This window comes from Lissotriton vulgaris, chromosome 8 (genome assembly GCF_964263255.1).
Source record: "Lissotriton vulgaris chromosome 8, aLisVul1.2, whole genome shotgun sequence".
Classification (NCBI taxonomy): domain Eukaryota; kingdom Metazoa; phylum Chordata; class Amphibia; order Caudata; family Salamandridae; genus Lissotriton; species Lissotriton vulgaris.
In genome coordinates, this window is record NC_141696.1 from 21,518,445 (window position 1) to 21,537,088 (window position 18,644).

General features: G+C 41.9%; 1 protein-coding gene across 2 annotated transcripts in view; it reads left to right on the forward strand.

The window, feature by feature from the left end:
• LOC147693260 (pepsin A-like) overlaps positions 1 to 18,644 on the forward strand; it is a 126,848-nt gene that overhangs the window by 86,608 nt on the left and 21,596 nt on the right. For both annotated transcript variants that reach the window (XM_086933654.1, XM_086933655.1), the window contains exon 6: positions 3,391 to 3,507. In XM_086933654.1, coding sequence (XP_086789780.1) covers positions 3,391 to 3,507 — 117 coding nt within the window. The remainder of the gene's footprint in view (positions 1 to 3,390; positions 3,508 to 18,644) is intronic.

Here is an 18,644-nt window from a genome sequence, read left to right on the forward strand (position 1 = left end):
ACAAAAGGGGTGAAAGAGAGGAACCTTGGGGGACCCCGCACTGAACTTTCCGGAAGTCCGCAGTAAAGTCACCCAGGCGAACTGCCTGGGTGCGGTCCCTCAAGAAGGAGGATAACCATACCAGTGCGGTACCTCCGATCCCCGCCGCCTTGACATGGGAGAGTAAGATGGTATGATCAACCGTGTCAAAGGCGGCTGAGAGATCAAGAAGGACCAGGGCCTGGGTCTGGTTGGTATCCATTCCCTCCCTGAGGTTGTCAAGGACCGAGAGTACTACGGACTCCGTGGAGTGTGCAGGGCGGAAACCGGCCTGGCGGGGGGCTAAGACCCCATGCGTCTCCACAAAAGTGCTCAAAGTGCGGGTGACGTGGCGCTCAAGCACTTTTGCCAGAAATGGCAAGAGGGAGATGGGGCAATAGTTGGCGGGAACCGAGGGGTCCGCCCCTGGTTTCTTAAGAATGGGGACGATGATTGCTGTTTTCAGTGGGGCGGGTACCACGCCCTGAGAAAGTGAACTGTTGAGAAGGTGAAGGGGGGATCGGAACAGGAAGAAAAAATGTGACGGAGAATGTGGGAGGGGCAAGGGTCTAGGGGGGAACCAGATTTGACTAAGGGAATTATCGAGGTCAGGGTTTCCTTAATCAGGAGAGGGAGGGCATCAAGTTGTCCCTTGGGAGGGGGGCACTGAGGATCCACAAACGTAGGAGAAGGGGGAGGGATATTGGCCTTGATGGTGGCAATTTTTTGGATAAAGAAATTGTTAAGAGATTGGCAGAGTTCTGGAGAAGGAGTGGGTTTCAAGGTGGTTCTATCAGAGAATGCCAAGTTATGCACAATCGAGAAAATTTCCCTCGATTGGTTCTCTGCGGCGAGGACTTTGGAGGAGAAATAAGCTGTTTTCGCCACCAGGATGGCCTGCTTATATTGGGACAGGATGTTAATGAACTCCAATCGTAGTAGGGGGCAGTAATTTCTCCTCCAGGCACGCTCCGCTCTGCGTACCGCTAGTTTAGTAGTTTTGAGGTCCTCATTAAACCACAGGTTGGCATCCTTCTCCCGCTTTGAAGTAACCCGCTTAAGGGGGGCAATGGAGTCGCAACCCGAGGTGAGCCACTGATTGATGGACGCGACTTGGGAGAGAATGGATGTACCTTGTAATAGAGGGTAGGAAGCGGTGAGTAGGTCAGATAGATTGTCTGGGTCTACTCGTCCCCAGGACCGGACCCAAATGTTTTTGGGAAGTGGGGGCTTGACCAGGGGGTAAATGGGGAGGGCAAATGAGATCAGGTGATGGTCCGACCAGGTGCAGGGTGAGATAAAGACAGATTTTACAGGGCAGTTCAGGGACCAGATCTGGTCTAGAACGTGTCCTTTAGCGTGGGTGGGGGAGTGGATATGGGGTATGAAATTAAGAGATCGGAGGATTTCTGAAAATTCCTTAGAGGAAGGGCATTCTGCGGGGTCGGACGGCCAGAAGTTAAAGTCACCCAAAAGCAGAATGGAAGAGGTGTTGATCGTGATCGTGGCTAGTACTTCCAGAAAGGTAGGGAGAAACAGTAAGGGCGATTGAGGAGGGCGGTAGATAAGTAAGCAAGTAAGGGGAGGGGTAATGGAGGTGGTGCGGATGGTCAGGTACTCCGTGGTGGCAATATCAGGCAGAGAGAGAATTTGAAAAGGGAAGTCGGCTCGGGCAATGAGCGCTACTCCTCCCCCGGCCCTGCCATTAAGGCGATCTGAACGTAAGGCGTAGTATGGAGCTGGTAGGGTGGCCAATAGGGCGGGCAGGGAGTCGTCGCAAAACCAGGTTTCTGTGAGAAACAGAATATCTGGAGCATGGAGGTCCAGCAGCACCGATGGCTCATGCGAGTGGGCTACGGCGGACCGGGTATTGAGATAATAGGCTGAGAGGGTTTTAGTGGGTCCACGATTGACAGTACCCCCAGAAGAATTAGTGGGAATGTAATGTGGGGGGGGGGAAACGTGAGCGGGAGACAAGCCGAGGGAGGAGGTACGGGAACAGGTGGTGGCAGCTAAAGGCCAAGGGCCCTGGAGACTGAGAAGTTCTGCTGGGGAGTAGGTGGAAAAATGGGCAGAGTGACTTGCCCCTAGCCCCGGCCAGCCGCGGACTGGCGCAGACGGGCTTGACTTATGCGCGACTTCGGCGCGAAGTCGGCGCCCCCGCTGCGCTCGTCCGCTGCGCTTGCTCCAGGTCGCCATTTATATCTGGTTGCCGTGAGCCACTAGACCGCTGACCTGCATGGTGGAGAGGCAGGGCGGAAGTGGAGCAGGACCAGGCAGGAAGTGTCGCTCGTGGGCTGACCCTCCGCTCAAACGGCACACAGCCGGGGCGGACCAGGGTCAAGAGCGAGGAAGATGGAGGTGGGTTGCCAAAATACACAATGAGAATGCGGCGCGATGCTATCAGTCAGCATGGAGACAGTTTAAAAATCACACAAAGTGCGCAGGGGTTTTTAATCGTAGTGCAACATTTAAAACACGCAAGCGCGCGAAGCTTTTAATCAGCAAAGAGATATTAAAAATACACTGGGTGCGCAACACAGCTATCAATAAGCTGGGTTGTGCAATTTTAAATGAAATGCAATCAGCGTAGCGTAGGAGCGCGCAAGTAGCCTGCCCACCGCTGTGATCTGTCGTAGTGGATGCACAGGAATGCCCATGCACCACCCATCTAGAGCCTTCCTGATATGAAGTAAAGCAAGTCAACACAATGCACCGCATTACTTTTTTTTAAACGAAGTGACACAAGTAGGTATGATTTTTGGGTCAGATTTATTATGCTGCATTGTGTGAGAGGCAGAGAAGAAATACTCTATATTTACAAAGGTATGGATCATTAGTGTGCTCCCCAAGCAGGCACCCTTGCATCCTCCAGCACAAAGGGCAGTCTCCTCTTTCTATGTGTGAGGTGGAATACTTCACGTTTAGAAAAATTAGGTAAGATGAGAAATAAAGATATTTTCCTGAACACACATCACTGGGGAAGGAGTAGCATTTTGATGCATTCATTAAATCCATGGTTGAACCCCCCGCCACACCCATGAAAGGCCTCCCAGCTTGAAATGCAATGTAACACAACCCACGCTACTGTATTGCATTTCCTTGCAAAGCCATGCGAGCTGGGTAAATCTCCATTGTGTGGCTTGGAAAATTTGACTGAATCCTTTCCTAGGCAATGTGAAGATAATGGAAAGGAAATGTGTTGGGTTTGCATTAAAAAAGTAACACAAACCTGCTGCTAAACTTTGTAAAACTCAACACAATAACAGGCTTTTAATTTATTTAGGAATGCTCATCAATGCCATGTCCTTCTTTTCTGAGTGCTCTGAGAGCTGTCTGAAGGACCTGATCACTCGTCTCTTCCTCTCACAGGGATGGAGACAGTGGGAGTGTAATGATCTTTGGTGGAATTGACTCATCCTACTACTCGGGAGAGCTCCACTGGGTGCCGGTGTCCAAGCAGCGCTACTGGCAGATCAGCATCGACAGGTATGTGTCGCTAAATATCTCCTACCTTGTAATCAGACAAACATCCTGTCAGTGCATTCTTCAGAGAAGCTGTAATCTCTTTCAGGTGTATATCTTGGCTTTAGTTTCTCTTCCTCTCTTGTCTTCCATAGAGTTATGGACCTTCATAAAGACATTTGAAGTTACCCTGCACCCAGTTCTTACCATAGTGTCTTACGTTGAGATGCTATATAGATATTGTAATTGTCCATCTGGCAATGCATTTCCTTGTAGTGCAGCCCATTGGAATTACTGTAATCATTGACGTGGTGACATGTTGCTGTAGTGCATATTTCTCACTCTGCATAGCTCATCAGAAGAGTGACCCCGCACGACTGCATAGTCTTACACAGCTTCAAAGCTCAGTACCTGGTCTGTAAAAGGCATTTCTGTAAGGGAACTTCTGTTGTTCTTCAATGTGACTGCCACCTAGGAAGTCATCAATGAAACCCAGGGTATACAGAGCCTGATGCAGTAATACAATAGCACTACAGACATGCCATGAAATACTATTCATATACAGCACAAACACCCACAAGAAAATATTAGAAGTAGGGACTTTACATAAAATATCATGGGAAATATTGCTAAATTATTTTAAATACATTTAAATATAATAAAATATTGTAATATTAATAAATCCCAGAAAGAACACATACTTATTACTTATTATTCCATTAGAAAATATTTAACAACCTTTTTAATGTATACATCAATGTAACATTGTTTGCTTATTAAAATACAATTGAATGTTTTTACGTAATTCTAAACATCACATTCAATAATCATATGGTCAATAGTGCAGTAGCAATTTTTCCCTTTAGTGTACATTTAAATAAATATATTAAAAGAATTTACATTAATAAACATAATAAACATAGATTAAATAAGGTTTTTTGAGTTAAATAATTTTTTGAAATTTACCATATCTTTTAACACATTAGGCCACACAGTTGTGGCAGAGAGATCTACATGGTTATGGTTCGGGAAAAAGAAAAATGGGTTTCAAATCGAAAGTAAATATTAAAAATATGTGTATTTGAAATATTAATTTAAATTCATTTTATATATGTATTTTAAATGTAGCACTAGAGGACAAAAGGGTACAGCCCTTTTAACTTAATCTTCAATTATATTTCCAATTATTTCAAATACTTCACATTAAAAAAACTTATTTTTCTTACATTAAACATTTTTAAATTCATTTCCACCTTCAAAGAATGTATAAACTAAGAGTTAATAAATGGTATGTATAGAATTGATTACAATTAATTAAGCAATTAATACAATTATTGTTACCTTAATTTTAAAATTCAAATCAGGACAATAAACTATTTTAGAATTAAATGCTAAATATATATTGCATATGTGTGTGTGTCTGTCTATATATTTAACATGAACTTACATTGTTATATTTGTAACTATGTTAAATTTGTATTTACTTAAATTTTTCTCTCTATTATTTTCTATGGGGAGATTGCACTACCAGTGGTTGGCTATGTGTGGTGCTTTACTTACTACTGTTTTATTGTTTTGCAGTAATACTTTAGAAGTGAATAGCATTTTATAGGACACTGTGTATTGCTATGATAAATACTGCAGGTTGTGTTGGGAGCGGAGTCAAGATCGCAGGCTGAAGCCGCCAGGTGAAGGATGTCGTATGGAGTAGCTCCTTACCCTTTCCTGAACAACTACAAGGAAAGCGGCGAAAAGCGCCTATGTGGCACTGTTCTTTAGTGCAGCCACCGATCGAGAGTTGTTGAATTAAAAAAGTATCCCCGTAAAACACCCGTAAAGTATCTGTAGCTGTTTTTTAACATGGATGGGTCCGGATGCTGCAGTTTGTTTGTCGGCTGAGCAGAGGGATGTTGCCGGTCTGGAAGCTCAGGAATACCGTCTCCCTCCGAACGCTCGGCAGGGCGTGCAATAGGGCGGGTCTTGGACTACTATCCCCACAGTTGTGCGTTCTGAGCGAAGACCGAACGGCACATTCAACACTAGAACTGACATGGCCGATATTAGAGTCGAGCCCAGCTGCTGCTGCATCGATGACATCAAGACAAACCACCTGCTCTACTAGAACTGGAAGAGCAGGGAGGACGGTGAAACCGGACGGCTCAGGTATGTCTGCCAGCGAAGTTAAGGCAACATTGGGGAATTCTGCTGCAAAGACTAAGGTTGCTACGGAAGTTTTAGCGGGAGCATCAGCTATCAGTACTGGAGGCAAGGGCGCAGTCGGGGCCATGGCAGACAGGCGGACACTCTGCTCAGCTGCGCTCGATAGAAGTGCCAGCGGCGATGACAAATTATTGGCTTCTCGAGGGGGGGCTTTAAACTGCCAGATGTTGTCCTCTCAAAACAAACTAGAGAAGACAGGACTCAATGAAAAAACTGTTTTAAAACCAACTAATGCCACTCCAGCCCCACCTACTATTACTGATACATGCCGAGTGACCTCTAAAGTAAAAGATAAAGGCAAAAACAAGATTGACAATGCAGATAAAGCCGACAAAATCGAGCTTACACAGATGGAGATCTTATCCTTGAAGCCGAGGTTGCAGCTACAAAGGGAAAGGAAAAGGGAAGCGCTATCGTCAACCTTGAAACTGATGCAGTAGATGGGGCTGCTAACGTTCATTTGGATATTGCGCCAGCAATATTACATGCTAATATAGACACTGATGCTGACACAACTGGCCATATTGAAACCATGCAGTCTGTACAAACAACTGAATTAAATACAGCCGAATCTACATTTGAGAAACAAGTTGGCGAAAATCCATTGAGAAAGAATGTTTGCTTACATAACGATGAAATAGAAAGCGCGGAAGAAAGCTCCAAACACTGAGTATGAAGAAATTTCTGAAGAGGGTGAAACCGAAATGGAAACTTCACTAATAGAAATAATGCTGGCCAAATATCTGGATTAAGAAAAACAAAGTTGAAAGCCAAAACTAAGCAAAAAACCACAACTCGTAAACCATTGAACAAAGTTCCTATCGCAAACAAGAAAGGGTGCAAGGCTATAGTCGACAATAGCCCATTGAGGAAATGGATCGAGGCAAAAGGAGGAGTGAAGGGTATGGCTTTAAGACTCTCTGGAGCAAGCTTTGAGGAAGACTTGAATATACGAGATAAAAATATACTTCCTAGAATAGAGACTGCAAAAACAAATGTTGAAGTAATAACTTTACCAACTTCACTGACTGATAATGGATTTGATAATGCCGGCTCCACCACAGTAATGCAGCTAGATACTCTAACTACAACTTTAACCACCAATTTGATGAGCAGTCCGGCAATAAATGAAACTACTACTCCGCTCGCAGATTCAACAAATTCCAAGATAAGGTCAACTTCGATCGAAATCGATTCTGACAATTATCCACTGGGAATATCAAATGCTGAACATACTGAAATAGCGAGTACAACTACGATCCCTAGCTCCTTGGGGGCTAACAATTCGGTCATAACACTAGAACATAGTGACACACCAAGCCAATCACAAACTCAAACAGCAAAACAAGGGCAAGAAATAAAACCTCATCCAGATATCACATCTACGGATTTAATCATGCAAACTCTTATGGTACAAAGACAGGAAAGCCAACAACAATACTTACAATTAAGAGAAGATAATACTAAACTACAAGCTTTCATGAGCGAAGTGTGCCAAAAGGTTGGAGGGGTCACGCAAGAGATAGAAGACCTGAAGCAATGAGTTGTGGAAGTAGAAGAAGGTGCCACCCGATCAGAGTCAACAACAAGATCTCACTCAATCCACATCTCTAAACTAGAGGCTAAAGTGGAGGACATGGAGAATAGGGCGCGCAGACATAACCTTAGACTGTTTGGAATTCCTGAGGGTATCGAGGGGGCTTATCCCCCGAACCTTTGTTGTGAAACTCTTCAAAAAGGTCTTTAGTGATCTATCGGACTGGGACTGGGACTCCCAACTACAGCGGGTGCATAGATTGCCCCTCTTCCAAAAGAATAAAAACAATAGATTTCCTAGACACTTTGTGATATACTTTGGGAATTTTTTATTGAGACAAGCTGTATCTCTCAAAGCGAAATCTAATAGCCCAGTCACTATCGATAATATTACTTTCTTTGTACACTCTGACCTGAGTAAGGGCACAATTGATCGACGTTGGGAGCTTCGCAAATTGATAGACTCTTTCAAAGCTATAGGCTGTATGGTGTATCTACAAGAACCTGCCCGCCTCAAAGTTATTAGGAATGGCCAGTCATTATTTTTCACTGAGCCAGAAGAGGCGATCCGAAATCTAGAGAAATTTACGAGAGAGAAAGACAAATGATTTAATAAGATATAATTATGATTATTCGAGTATTTTGAAAATTATCTGAATCTAAATCGTTAAAGGAGACATTTATTTTTATATACTCTCTATGTTCTTTTGCTCTCTTTTTTCTATTATCTGTTTCTTCAATTCTAATGCTTTCCTCTTTGATGAATATATATATTTTGATTTGAAAGCGGAAGGAGCAGACTCCATGCTCACAACTTCACCGTTCTGCCCCATCGGCGGCAGCAAGGCATAGAGGGGTGCTCCCCCATGAGGGACCTGAGGTTGAGAGGGTGGGGGGGGGTGGGACTGAGACTCTGGGGTGGGTATGGATTAAAAGTGGGAAAAATTTCTATTGCAAGAGTAGAATATGGAAAGAAACGGGTAACAAGGTTGTCGAATTTCTTTTCAAGCAATATACTTTACAGAGGAGGTCGAGAAATACAAACATAGGTTATGTCTTCTCTTAGATGTTTGGTTTGGAATGTCGCTGGACTCAATAATAAATGTAAAAGAAAATTGGTACAAGAAGAAATGAACATGTATAAACCACATATGGCATTCATCTCTGAAACCCATATTGAATATCAGGATCGTAAGCTCTTATCGCAAATGCGTTATGACCTTGTTGTCTGCTCTACTTTAGGGGCATCAATCCGGGGGGTAGCTATTTTGAAACAAAAATGGTTAAGAATGAATATCATTAAAACCGCTGCTGATGCCAAGGGAAGATGGACAATAGTACAATTACAATTCAATCATTGTATTGTATATGGCCCCAACATAGATGTACCCAAACTTTATGAGCAATTGAATATTGAATTACTCGATTGGGATGGCAAATTGTTGATAATGGGGGATTTTAATTGCGTTATGAATTATAAAATAGATTCTACAAGTAAAGGAAATAGAAATAGGATGGGTAAAGTGAGATCAGCTATAATAGAATTGGCTAGGATACATAATCTGAAAGATGTCTGGCGCACTAAACATCCCACTATAGCTGGTTTTACATACTATTCGGCTCCACACAAAACCTGCTCTAGAATCGACAGGATATGGGCAACAGATAATATCTTAGAGAACTGTGATATAGAAATTTGCCCCAAAGTTACCTCCGATCACAACCCGATATTGTTTGAATTTAAAATTTTGGATTGCAAACAAACAACCCAACAGTTTACATTCCGTAGATATCTACTAACTGATTCTAAATTCATTCTTGGTATTAAAAGCCACATAGAGGAATTTATATCATTGAACATTAATTCAACAACTGTCAATTTTGTATGGGACGCATGTAAATGTAGCATTAGAGGCTATGTACAACAATACATCTTTCGGGACAATGCTGAAAAACGTGGCGTAGAAAAATTGACTACATCTAATACTCTACTAGCTGAACAACAACTGTCAGATGCTATAATACAAGGCAAAATCAACATCGAAGAGCTAGGTTTAGGATTAGTGTCATTAAGGGCGGCATTAAAGAAAACTCTCAGGGAAAAATATAGCTCCAAGATACATAAATATAAACTGGCTCAGTACGAAGGGGGAGACAGAATTGGGAAAATTTTGGTTTATAAGGTAGCCAATAAAAAGGCCAAAACACCTATAAAAATAATAAAAGGGCTAGATTCTAAAGAATATAGAAAATCGGAGCAGATTTTAGAACAATTCGCCAAATACTACTGCCACCTCTATACTCCACAAAATACACCCACTTCAGAAGAAATTAAATCTTATTTAGAGAAACATACACCCGGGAGATTTGATTTAGAAATATTCAGGCAACTTAGCTCCAAAATCAAAACCGAGGAAATAGGGAAAGCTATACAAGCACTCCCTCTAGGTAAGGCTGCTGGAGAAGATTGTTTGCCTATAGAGATCTATAAGATCTGTGAAAAGGAATTACTCTCTCTCTTCCAGCAGGTGATAGACTCTATGGGGGAAACATGAAGTGCTCCTACTTCATGGCGTACTGCCAAAATAGTCTATTTTTTAAAGAAGAATAAACCACCAGAGGAACAGGGATCATATAGGCCAATCTCATTAATCAATACTGATGCAAAAGTGTTTGCCACAATATTAGAAAATTGCCTAGCTCCTATAATGCCAGATTTGGTCAATTGCCAACAACATTTGTTTGTGGTGGGGAGAGACACCACTACCCATGTTAATACTGCTGTCACAGCTTTCCACATTGCCGCGGTTACTCTTGCCCCACTCGGAATGGTTATGTTAGATGCAGAGAAAGCATTTGACTGAGTGGGGTGGGAGAACCTCTGGGCAACGCTGAGGGCGTACGGTATACAGGGGCAATATCTGGGTTGGGTTCAATCCTTATATGAATTACCAACAGCAATAGTTAGCTATCTAGGAGACAATTCGGCTAACTTTCCATTTAAAAGGGGGACTAGGCAGGGGTGTCCTCTATCACCCCTGATATTTGCTTTAGCTTTGGAGCCATTCTTAAATGCACTAACGGCTCAGGAGAATATAATTCCAATAGAACATGAAGGCAAGAGCTTACAAAATCACAGCTTTCGCTGAAGATATAGCACTGACCTAGTTCTGGCCACCCCTAAAATAATTGAGGAAGCTAGCAAGTTTGGTGACATATCAGGGTATAGGCTAAACGTGAATAAAACACAAGTGATAGCGAACTACAAGCTTTTACAACCGATAATAGGGCTTTGCTCAAATGCTAAGTACTTAGGAGTTAAACTTACTGCCGATATTGGGAAAATCATTACACTGAATTATGACCCTCTACTCAAAGAGATTACTGCTACTCTTAACAATTGGAATAAGATACCACTCAGTCTGGTAGGACGTATAAATATAATCAAAATGAAGATTGTACCGAAAATATTGTATTTATTTAGGTCCAATCCTATGCAATTGAACAATCTATATATTAGGAGAATAGAAAGTATCTGTAGCAGCTATATTTGGGATATAAAAAAGCCCGCAGGTCAATGACTGCATTGAAACTCTCAACCGAAAAGGGGGGATTGAACTTTCCAGATCTAAAAATTTATTTTTTTGACACTTTTATCCAACGTATACGCAGTCTTTTGTCTAAGGAAGGTCCCCTATTTTATCATCAATTTATGTTGGGATCACAAAGTAACCAGTTTCTGTTTCGTGTACATGACCCAAATTATTACAAGAGGGTTAAATTTAAGACCGCAAGAGCTATTAAAATAATCTGGGATCAAATCATGAGCACTGACAAAATTTCATTTTTTAATACTGAACTTCCAATTTGGGGGTATCCAGGGATGCCAAACATTTTCTCTGATGGTAATTGTGCCCAATGGATGGATCATGGTATAAACACTCTAGGAGATCTATACGGACCGGATGGTCTTTTGAGTTTTAATGAACTAAACACATTATATAAAATCAAGGATGCAATGTATTTTAAATACATACAGATACAAGATTTTTTGATTAATAAAATGAAAATTGAGAGAGTAGAACCTTCAGACATCTTACAATGTATTTACTCTAGCTATACTAAATCACTTATTAGTAAGAGCTATGTTTGTCTTAATAAAGGCCGAATAGGAGATTGTGTGAAAATGGCGGACAAATGGACCAATAGATTAGGAACTAATATCAACTCTAACCAGATTGCAGGATCACTTAAACAAATAAATCGGGTGGTTCAGTCTTCAAAGCTAAGGCTACAATTTTATAGAACGATAAAATACGCCTCAAAGAATTTCTAGTTGGACCTCTGGAAATATCTCTAATGAACGTACTAAATGCTTAAAATGCAATATGGAAGCTGCTGGTATAGAACATATGCTTTATCAGTGTCCGAAACTCACAAAATTTTGGCAAGGAATAATAGAGGTTCTTAATAATAGGCACATAACAACACCTGCTCTTTCTGCACAATTGGTATTGCTAGACATACAAGATACTAATAGCAACTATAAAGACTTGATATCAATTATTTTTGCCTGCGCTAGGTTGGTCATTGCGCGGACTTGGATTTCGAAAGAACCTCCTAGTATCATGGAATGGTGGCATCTCATTCATGAAATATATACCATGGAGTTTTCACTGGCTAAACTTAGGGGCCCAAAGGCATTAAAGGGGAGGGAAAAAATATGGGGAACGTTTATTAGTTAAATATATAACTGCTTTGAGAGACCAGCATGCTAGCCCTTTTGTTATGTTTTAGATACCTGTGAATATTCATATTGTAATCCTCTGTTTCTACCATAATGACAACTCTATGTATAGATACTCATGTAAGGATATATGTACAACAAATTATGATTTCATTTTTTAATTTATGTCTTCTCTTGCAATAAATAAAACAAAAAGAAAAAAAGATAAATACTTCAGGTCACCTATATTGAAGGGCTGCCCTTTAGTCATCTGATAATATGAATACTGCTTACTTCAATGTGTGTTCACCATCCAATCGCCATTGCCCATGCAGTCTAATACATCTTCATAGAAAGGAACATGATTGTCTGAGACCTTTCTCCTTATTTACATTCTCTATTAAAGATGAATATATGTTATTCCTCATAATAATATAATTCTCAGTGTAAAAAAAAAGGAAGTGACGTCACAAAAGGTAGTCCCCTCATTACAGGAAGTTGTGACGAGCAATAGCAAACCAGGCTATTTAAAAGAGAGGCAAATGACCGGAAATTACCTTACCATGCGGATGTTGGTGTAGTAAGCAACACAATCTACATTATGTCCCATTTTAGGGAAAGCAACTTGAAATATCCGCCATTCATCTCACCAGGTAAATACCATGTAATGATGGCCTAGTTTTTAATGATAGCTACCTCACAATAAACCTTGCAGATAGAAACCTTGGTCTAAAAACTCTTACACACAAAAATGCCTCCATACAGCAAGGCCCAAAATAACCCAAAACAAAGTGGAGAGGCACTGGAAGTGGGCAAAGAGAGGTGAGTCTAGATAAGGCCTCTTTAGCTCGCAGAAGTCGTGACCTTAACCGGAAGGAGTGGTGGGGCCCACACAGAGACTCTAGACACTGGGGTAAAGTTCACATTCCAAAACCAGAAAGGCAGTCGTCAGAAAGATGTCAGTGTTTGGCGACAATACAATAGCCTGAATGAAAGTTTGAAACTCAGACTTCAAGAAAGCAGAGTAATCACGAACTGCGAGATAAGCATGAGCACCGTGAGCTGAGTGCAGAGTTTGGCTGCAGGACCTGAAATTACAGAGGGAGGTTATATTGAGTAAAGAGCACGAGGAGGGACGTGGGTCTAATGTGGGACAGCCTGTAGCCTTTTTTCCTGATGAGAGCAATCCTTGCTGTCCAGACGCGGGGACCTGCCTAGCAGCGCTGCTGGCTGAATACAGCCAGCCTGTTCTTGGGAGATTGACGGGGCAGCTGTGCGGGCAAGTAAGGTAATTATTGAAAGTCCAGCTTTTGGGCAGGGGGGACGGCGTCCACCAGGTAAAATAAGTGGGGGAACGCCGTCCACCCGCATGGTACCTTAACTCGAGCCCTGCCACTGATGAAGATACCTACAAGATTCCCGGGCTACCTCCATCACATCCTGAGCCTAGGCTGGGAGCTGACGTCCCTGACAATTAACCTTGGAAAAAGTATGTTAATGATAACAAATGCTCTAAGTGGGAAACAGATTTTACAACACATGCTTTATATCACATGCCATTACAATGCCAACCATTACATTGCAAGTCTTTACAACAGCTTGCTGTAGGGGCCAGAAGGTGTTGGATTTACAATACAGCACTTTCCCTGCTGTTGCACAAGCTGGAGTAGGAATAGTGATTTATACCATTCCTAAGTCCAGCGTGCCCCCTACAGCAAGTCGTTGTAATGACCAGGGCCGGACTGGCTACCGGGCAGTTGTGTGTGCTGCCGAGCAGGTGGATGATTTCTCTGTGGTGCGGACCTATTTCGTTGATGGGGACCTGCGTGCGCTTTGAAATAAAAAAAGCAAAACGAATTTCGTTTTGCACACACAGGTCCCCATCAACGAAATCTTCCCCCTGCTCGGCAGCACACACAACTGCCCGGTAGCCAGTCCGGCCCTGGTAATGACATGCGATGTAATGGTTTGCGTTGTAACTACGCGGTCGTTGTAACAACTGCGTTGTAATGGAATGTGATTTAAAGCACACGTTGTAAAGACATATATTCACCCTGAGTTGGCATTGCAACAGTTTAAATGTCCTTTTCTTATTTACTAGTTCAGTTTCAGGGGTCATAAAAGGTCTTCCGTCTTTTGAAATGAGATCCTGAATGTACACCAATTCCGTATCCACATGGGGCATGTTGTAAGTGTCCCTTCCACATGTCCAACTGGAATTAATGTATCAATGTTTTATGGTTGAAATTGATTTGAAAAACATAAGTATTTTGCTGATGCTTCAAAGAAGGTGGTAACCCAGTCATAAAAGGTAAAGTGTCCACTTTATGAATCTGAAAAAAAAGTTTGTTAAATAGGCAGTGGTCCACTAGATCTCTATATCTCTGCCTTCTCCAAAACAAATAAAAACAAGTTGAAAAAGAGATTCATTGGTAGCTGCAAAGCCAGAAAACATACCAACAAGAAATGATATTCTACTGGACTATCACGCCTTTTATTATTGCTGTTCAAAATAGCGTAGCCAGAATATTGACTGTTACCCTATTGTGAACGGGGTCTATAGACTGTATGATTGTACTGTGCATAACTCTAGATATGTGTACCTTGATGATAAGGTACACATATATATTGATGGTAGGTAGATGGGGGTTACCAATGGTTGCTATATGCTTACCTAATATTTTACGTTTGCTTACTTTTACAATATTTGTTTTTTAATTCTCGGAGAGAAATATTTTGTAGCATAATATTGTTGTACTCCATAGTCCGGAGAACCACCAAAGAAAAAGTCTCTGAAAGAATTGGAATTCCAGCACATTACGATTTGTATATTATCATTCAAAAGACAATACATAATGGTTAGATAAGGATGAGCTTCTGCAGCAAAGAGAAAGGGTGAACGTTTTTCTTCTTTGAGGTTATCTCAAGTCCTTATTTTAAGACCTCAACCAACACGTGTTTCGCCCGTAGAGGCTCGCGGACCAGAGACTTTTTCATGGTTGGAAATAATACATATCAGTATGCTATATTTATAAAGCTGTATATAGTTGGCTTTTTTTGTGAAAGTATTTCTTACTCACTGCTCTTTGAATATACTCTGTGAAAAGCTCTCAGTGACCCTGCAAGCTCGGAATATTCATTGTAAGGTGGAGGAGAAACACCATGAAAGTGACTTGGTGAATAATGCCCACATGATGTAGCTCACAACGAGTAAAATGTCCCATGATCAGGTGATGTTCTAGGTTTCTAAATAATACCTTTGGATCTACATAAAGGTCCATTTATGTAAAGGTTGAAGGGAGAAGGACCCAGGAAGTGAATTTGCGAGATTGCGACTGTAGATGAAGGGTATGATGATGACTAAAGATGAAATCCCGCCCCATAGGGCGGTGTCAATAACAATACCAAGGGTGTCACAGGGACTGCTCTTTTAAGTACACAGTATTGGACAAAGTGGGGTCAGGAAGACTAGTCACAAGGAGGAGTCAGTATGTGGCTACCTTTCTAGACTGGCTGTTAAATGACCAAATGGAAGTGTCAATTGAGCCAGCATTCATAACATTTCTTGCTTGATTTGATAAAAGTGGAGGTGCTAAGGGTTATTCAGATGGGATGACAGAGAGAGACTGGTGTTGTGTTATTTCAGGAAGTATTCACCCCTTTTAAAATCCATAATAACTATTCAATTGAAAGGCTGATATGAAATTGAGTCTGAGGGAAAGGGAAATTGATCAATAAAAAACAGATGTATATGTAGTAATCAATGCATAGATCAAATATTGTTGCTATGTGAGAGCGGACAGAGTATACATGATTGTTCCTGAAATCAGCTCTATTTGGGAGGTTTTTGTCAAAAATCAAAACATGCAGCCTGGAAGCAGGAAGATATCTTATATTGTGTGGTTGGGATGGTTGTGCACTCCCTATATTTATGGGTGACATTTTAGTATGCTAAACATAAGAGTCAAACCACACATTTTGAATGCAGTGTAGATTTTTAATGCATTAGCAACAGTGCTGGGATTTATGGAGATTTATTTGAAAATGGTCCACAAATGCCTACCTAAATACCAGCGCTAAGACAGATGCTTATTTAACAGTAATAGTATCTTAAAAATATGATGGAATAGTGCCACGCTTTCCAGCTACAGACCAATTCTCCTCTCAACATATTCAGCCAAGGTCTTAAAGAAACTGCCCTTATCAACAACTTCAGAATCCACCAGCTCTGTGATGCCCGGCACTCTGGAATCAGGACTAACTAAAGTAGAGAAACAGCACGTATGGCAACCACAGGTGACATCTGCATGATTCTTGACATTGGAGTCGCACCTGCCCTCGTTCTCCTGGAACTCTCCGTAGCATTTGGCAAGACCTCATAGTCCATCCACATCAGACGCCTGCATGAGATTGGCAGGCGCCTCCTTCTTAATAGATGGAACACAAGCTGTCAGCCTGGGACCTTACTCCTCGAAGCCAGCAAACATATCTGAGGAGTGCCTGATATTTTATCACGCAGCCCTATCCTCTTGAATGGATACATGATACCTCTGGCCAACATCAAACACATACACCAACATCCTCTCCAACACCGATGACACACAACTCTTACTCTCCCACTTGGATGGCACACAACTCTTACAATCTCTATCTGACAAAACCTGTAACACAAGAAACATGTTCACTGCCTGCCTCACTGAGGTCGCTAGCAGGATGAAAGCAAGATGCCTCAAGCTAAACACAAAGGGGTTGATTATGATATCGTTCAGAAAGGCTCCAAACGCCATTTGATTTGTTCGAATCCGAATATGGAAGCCTTGTTTCCGACTTATTCGGAACCTTTTCTACTTGACCGATCATGATGTTTGGAAACCGTTTGACTGTTGGACTCGGTTCCCAACAGCATTTGGAGTAACTGAGTCATTCGGATCCGACTCATACAGGTCTACATACTGCATTTCCAAATGAGCTATTGGGATGTCAGTTTCAGACAGCCTTTCCAAATCGGTTATATTCACATGAGTCAGCTGTCGGAAGCTGACTTTGGGGGCCAGTTGCAGGCCCCCATGTACCCAGGGGCCTCTGAATTGGCCCTGTGGGGCTACCCATGGGTCCCCCCTTTCCAACCATGCACAGTGTGACAGCACCTTGGGGTGCCCATCACAGGGTGTATGATTTCCCACAACCACCCTTTTTTTAATGGGACACTGTGTTCTCGTTCGGAACACAGGCTACCATGAAGTCAATGTGAATCTGACTGAACGATGTTCGATAGCATCGTACTAGGTCGTTCAGACTCGCCGAATTTGATTCGGTTGGAAAAAATCCTGAAACCGATTTTGTCAGATGAGTTCCGAACGATATCTCCAAAAGCTAACGCCTGCTCAGACCACTTGTTAACCTTTATATCCAATAGAAGTTGGATATTCAGGTTAAGAACCTATTGGCGTAATACCTGAATATCACTGGATTCCCAGCGATATTCACGCAATTCGCTGCTATCGTCAGATATTTTATCACTTTAGAGATAAACGTTGCTAATAGCACATTATCTCTGCGATAACGTCCGCCGATGCTTGACGGTAAAAAAAACTTGCTAATCCCACCCATTCAGCGATAAATATCGTTAGTTGTTCCTTAAATTTGTATGTTCCAAATTTCATGATGTGTGTAGAAACCTGGAGGTACACCCTAAAGGTAGTAGTTGTGTTTCTTTTTTATTTTAACTTGGACTAACATTGTATCTTTTTGATGTGTCTTCCCGGTTCTATGGATCATAATTTTATCAGTCCTATGTGAAGATTAAAAAAGAAATGTTCTGTTTAGAAAAATGGGTTTTGAAACAGCAGACAAGAAGTATGGTTGTGCTATACATTATGATGGTAGCATTTCTAAATCTCCTACTGGGTATTAATGTTAATTTGCCCCTGTCTCCAGACATGTACCATCTGGGCATCAAACTGAATAGGATGCCGTCTGGACCAATCACCCTGTAATGCAAGTTCCTTAGAATGGGGTCCTTTGGTACTGATGACCAACGTGCCAATGACCCATCATCAGTGCTTCAGTTTGAACCTTTAACAGCGCCGCTGAGACAGAGGGTGATGGACACAGAAAGATTGGCAGGATCATTCCAGGGTTTGAACTGTTTCCAGAACAAAAGCACAAAATGACCCAATGGGGCCTTTAATCACAGCTGAGTTCAATCCTGGGAACTGGTTCAAGGGTAATTATTGTATTGTAGTGCATGTCAGCCATTTTGGCAGTCACAGAATTTGTTGTTGCATTGCGGGTGGGTGGAAGTGATGATTCAAGCAGCTATTGTAATTGTAGTATTTATTGTTTGATTACCATGGGAAGGCACAATTGCTTTGAATCAGATTGTTCAAACAGTCCAAATATTTGACAATGAATGTGCACTTTTGAAATCAATCAGCCAGAAAGTGTTCTTCAGCCTCAACTGTTTTACACCCTCTAGCAGTGTACATTTGCCCCCGGGGGAATCCTATGGACGAGTCCTGCCAACCTGCACTGGCTTAATGTCAATTCTTGGCACCTTCGGGGTGTCCAATGAATGAATCCTGCCGACCACACATGCTCGCCCAGGTCCAATGACAATATCCTGACACCTTGGGTGCATCCAAGGGGCAAGTGTTTCGGACAACCCATGCTGACCCTG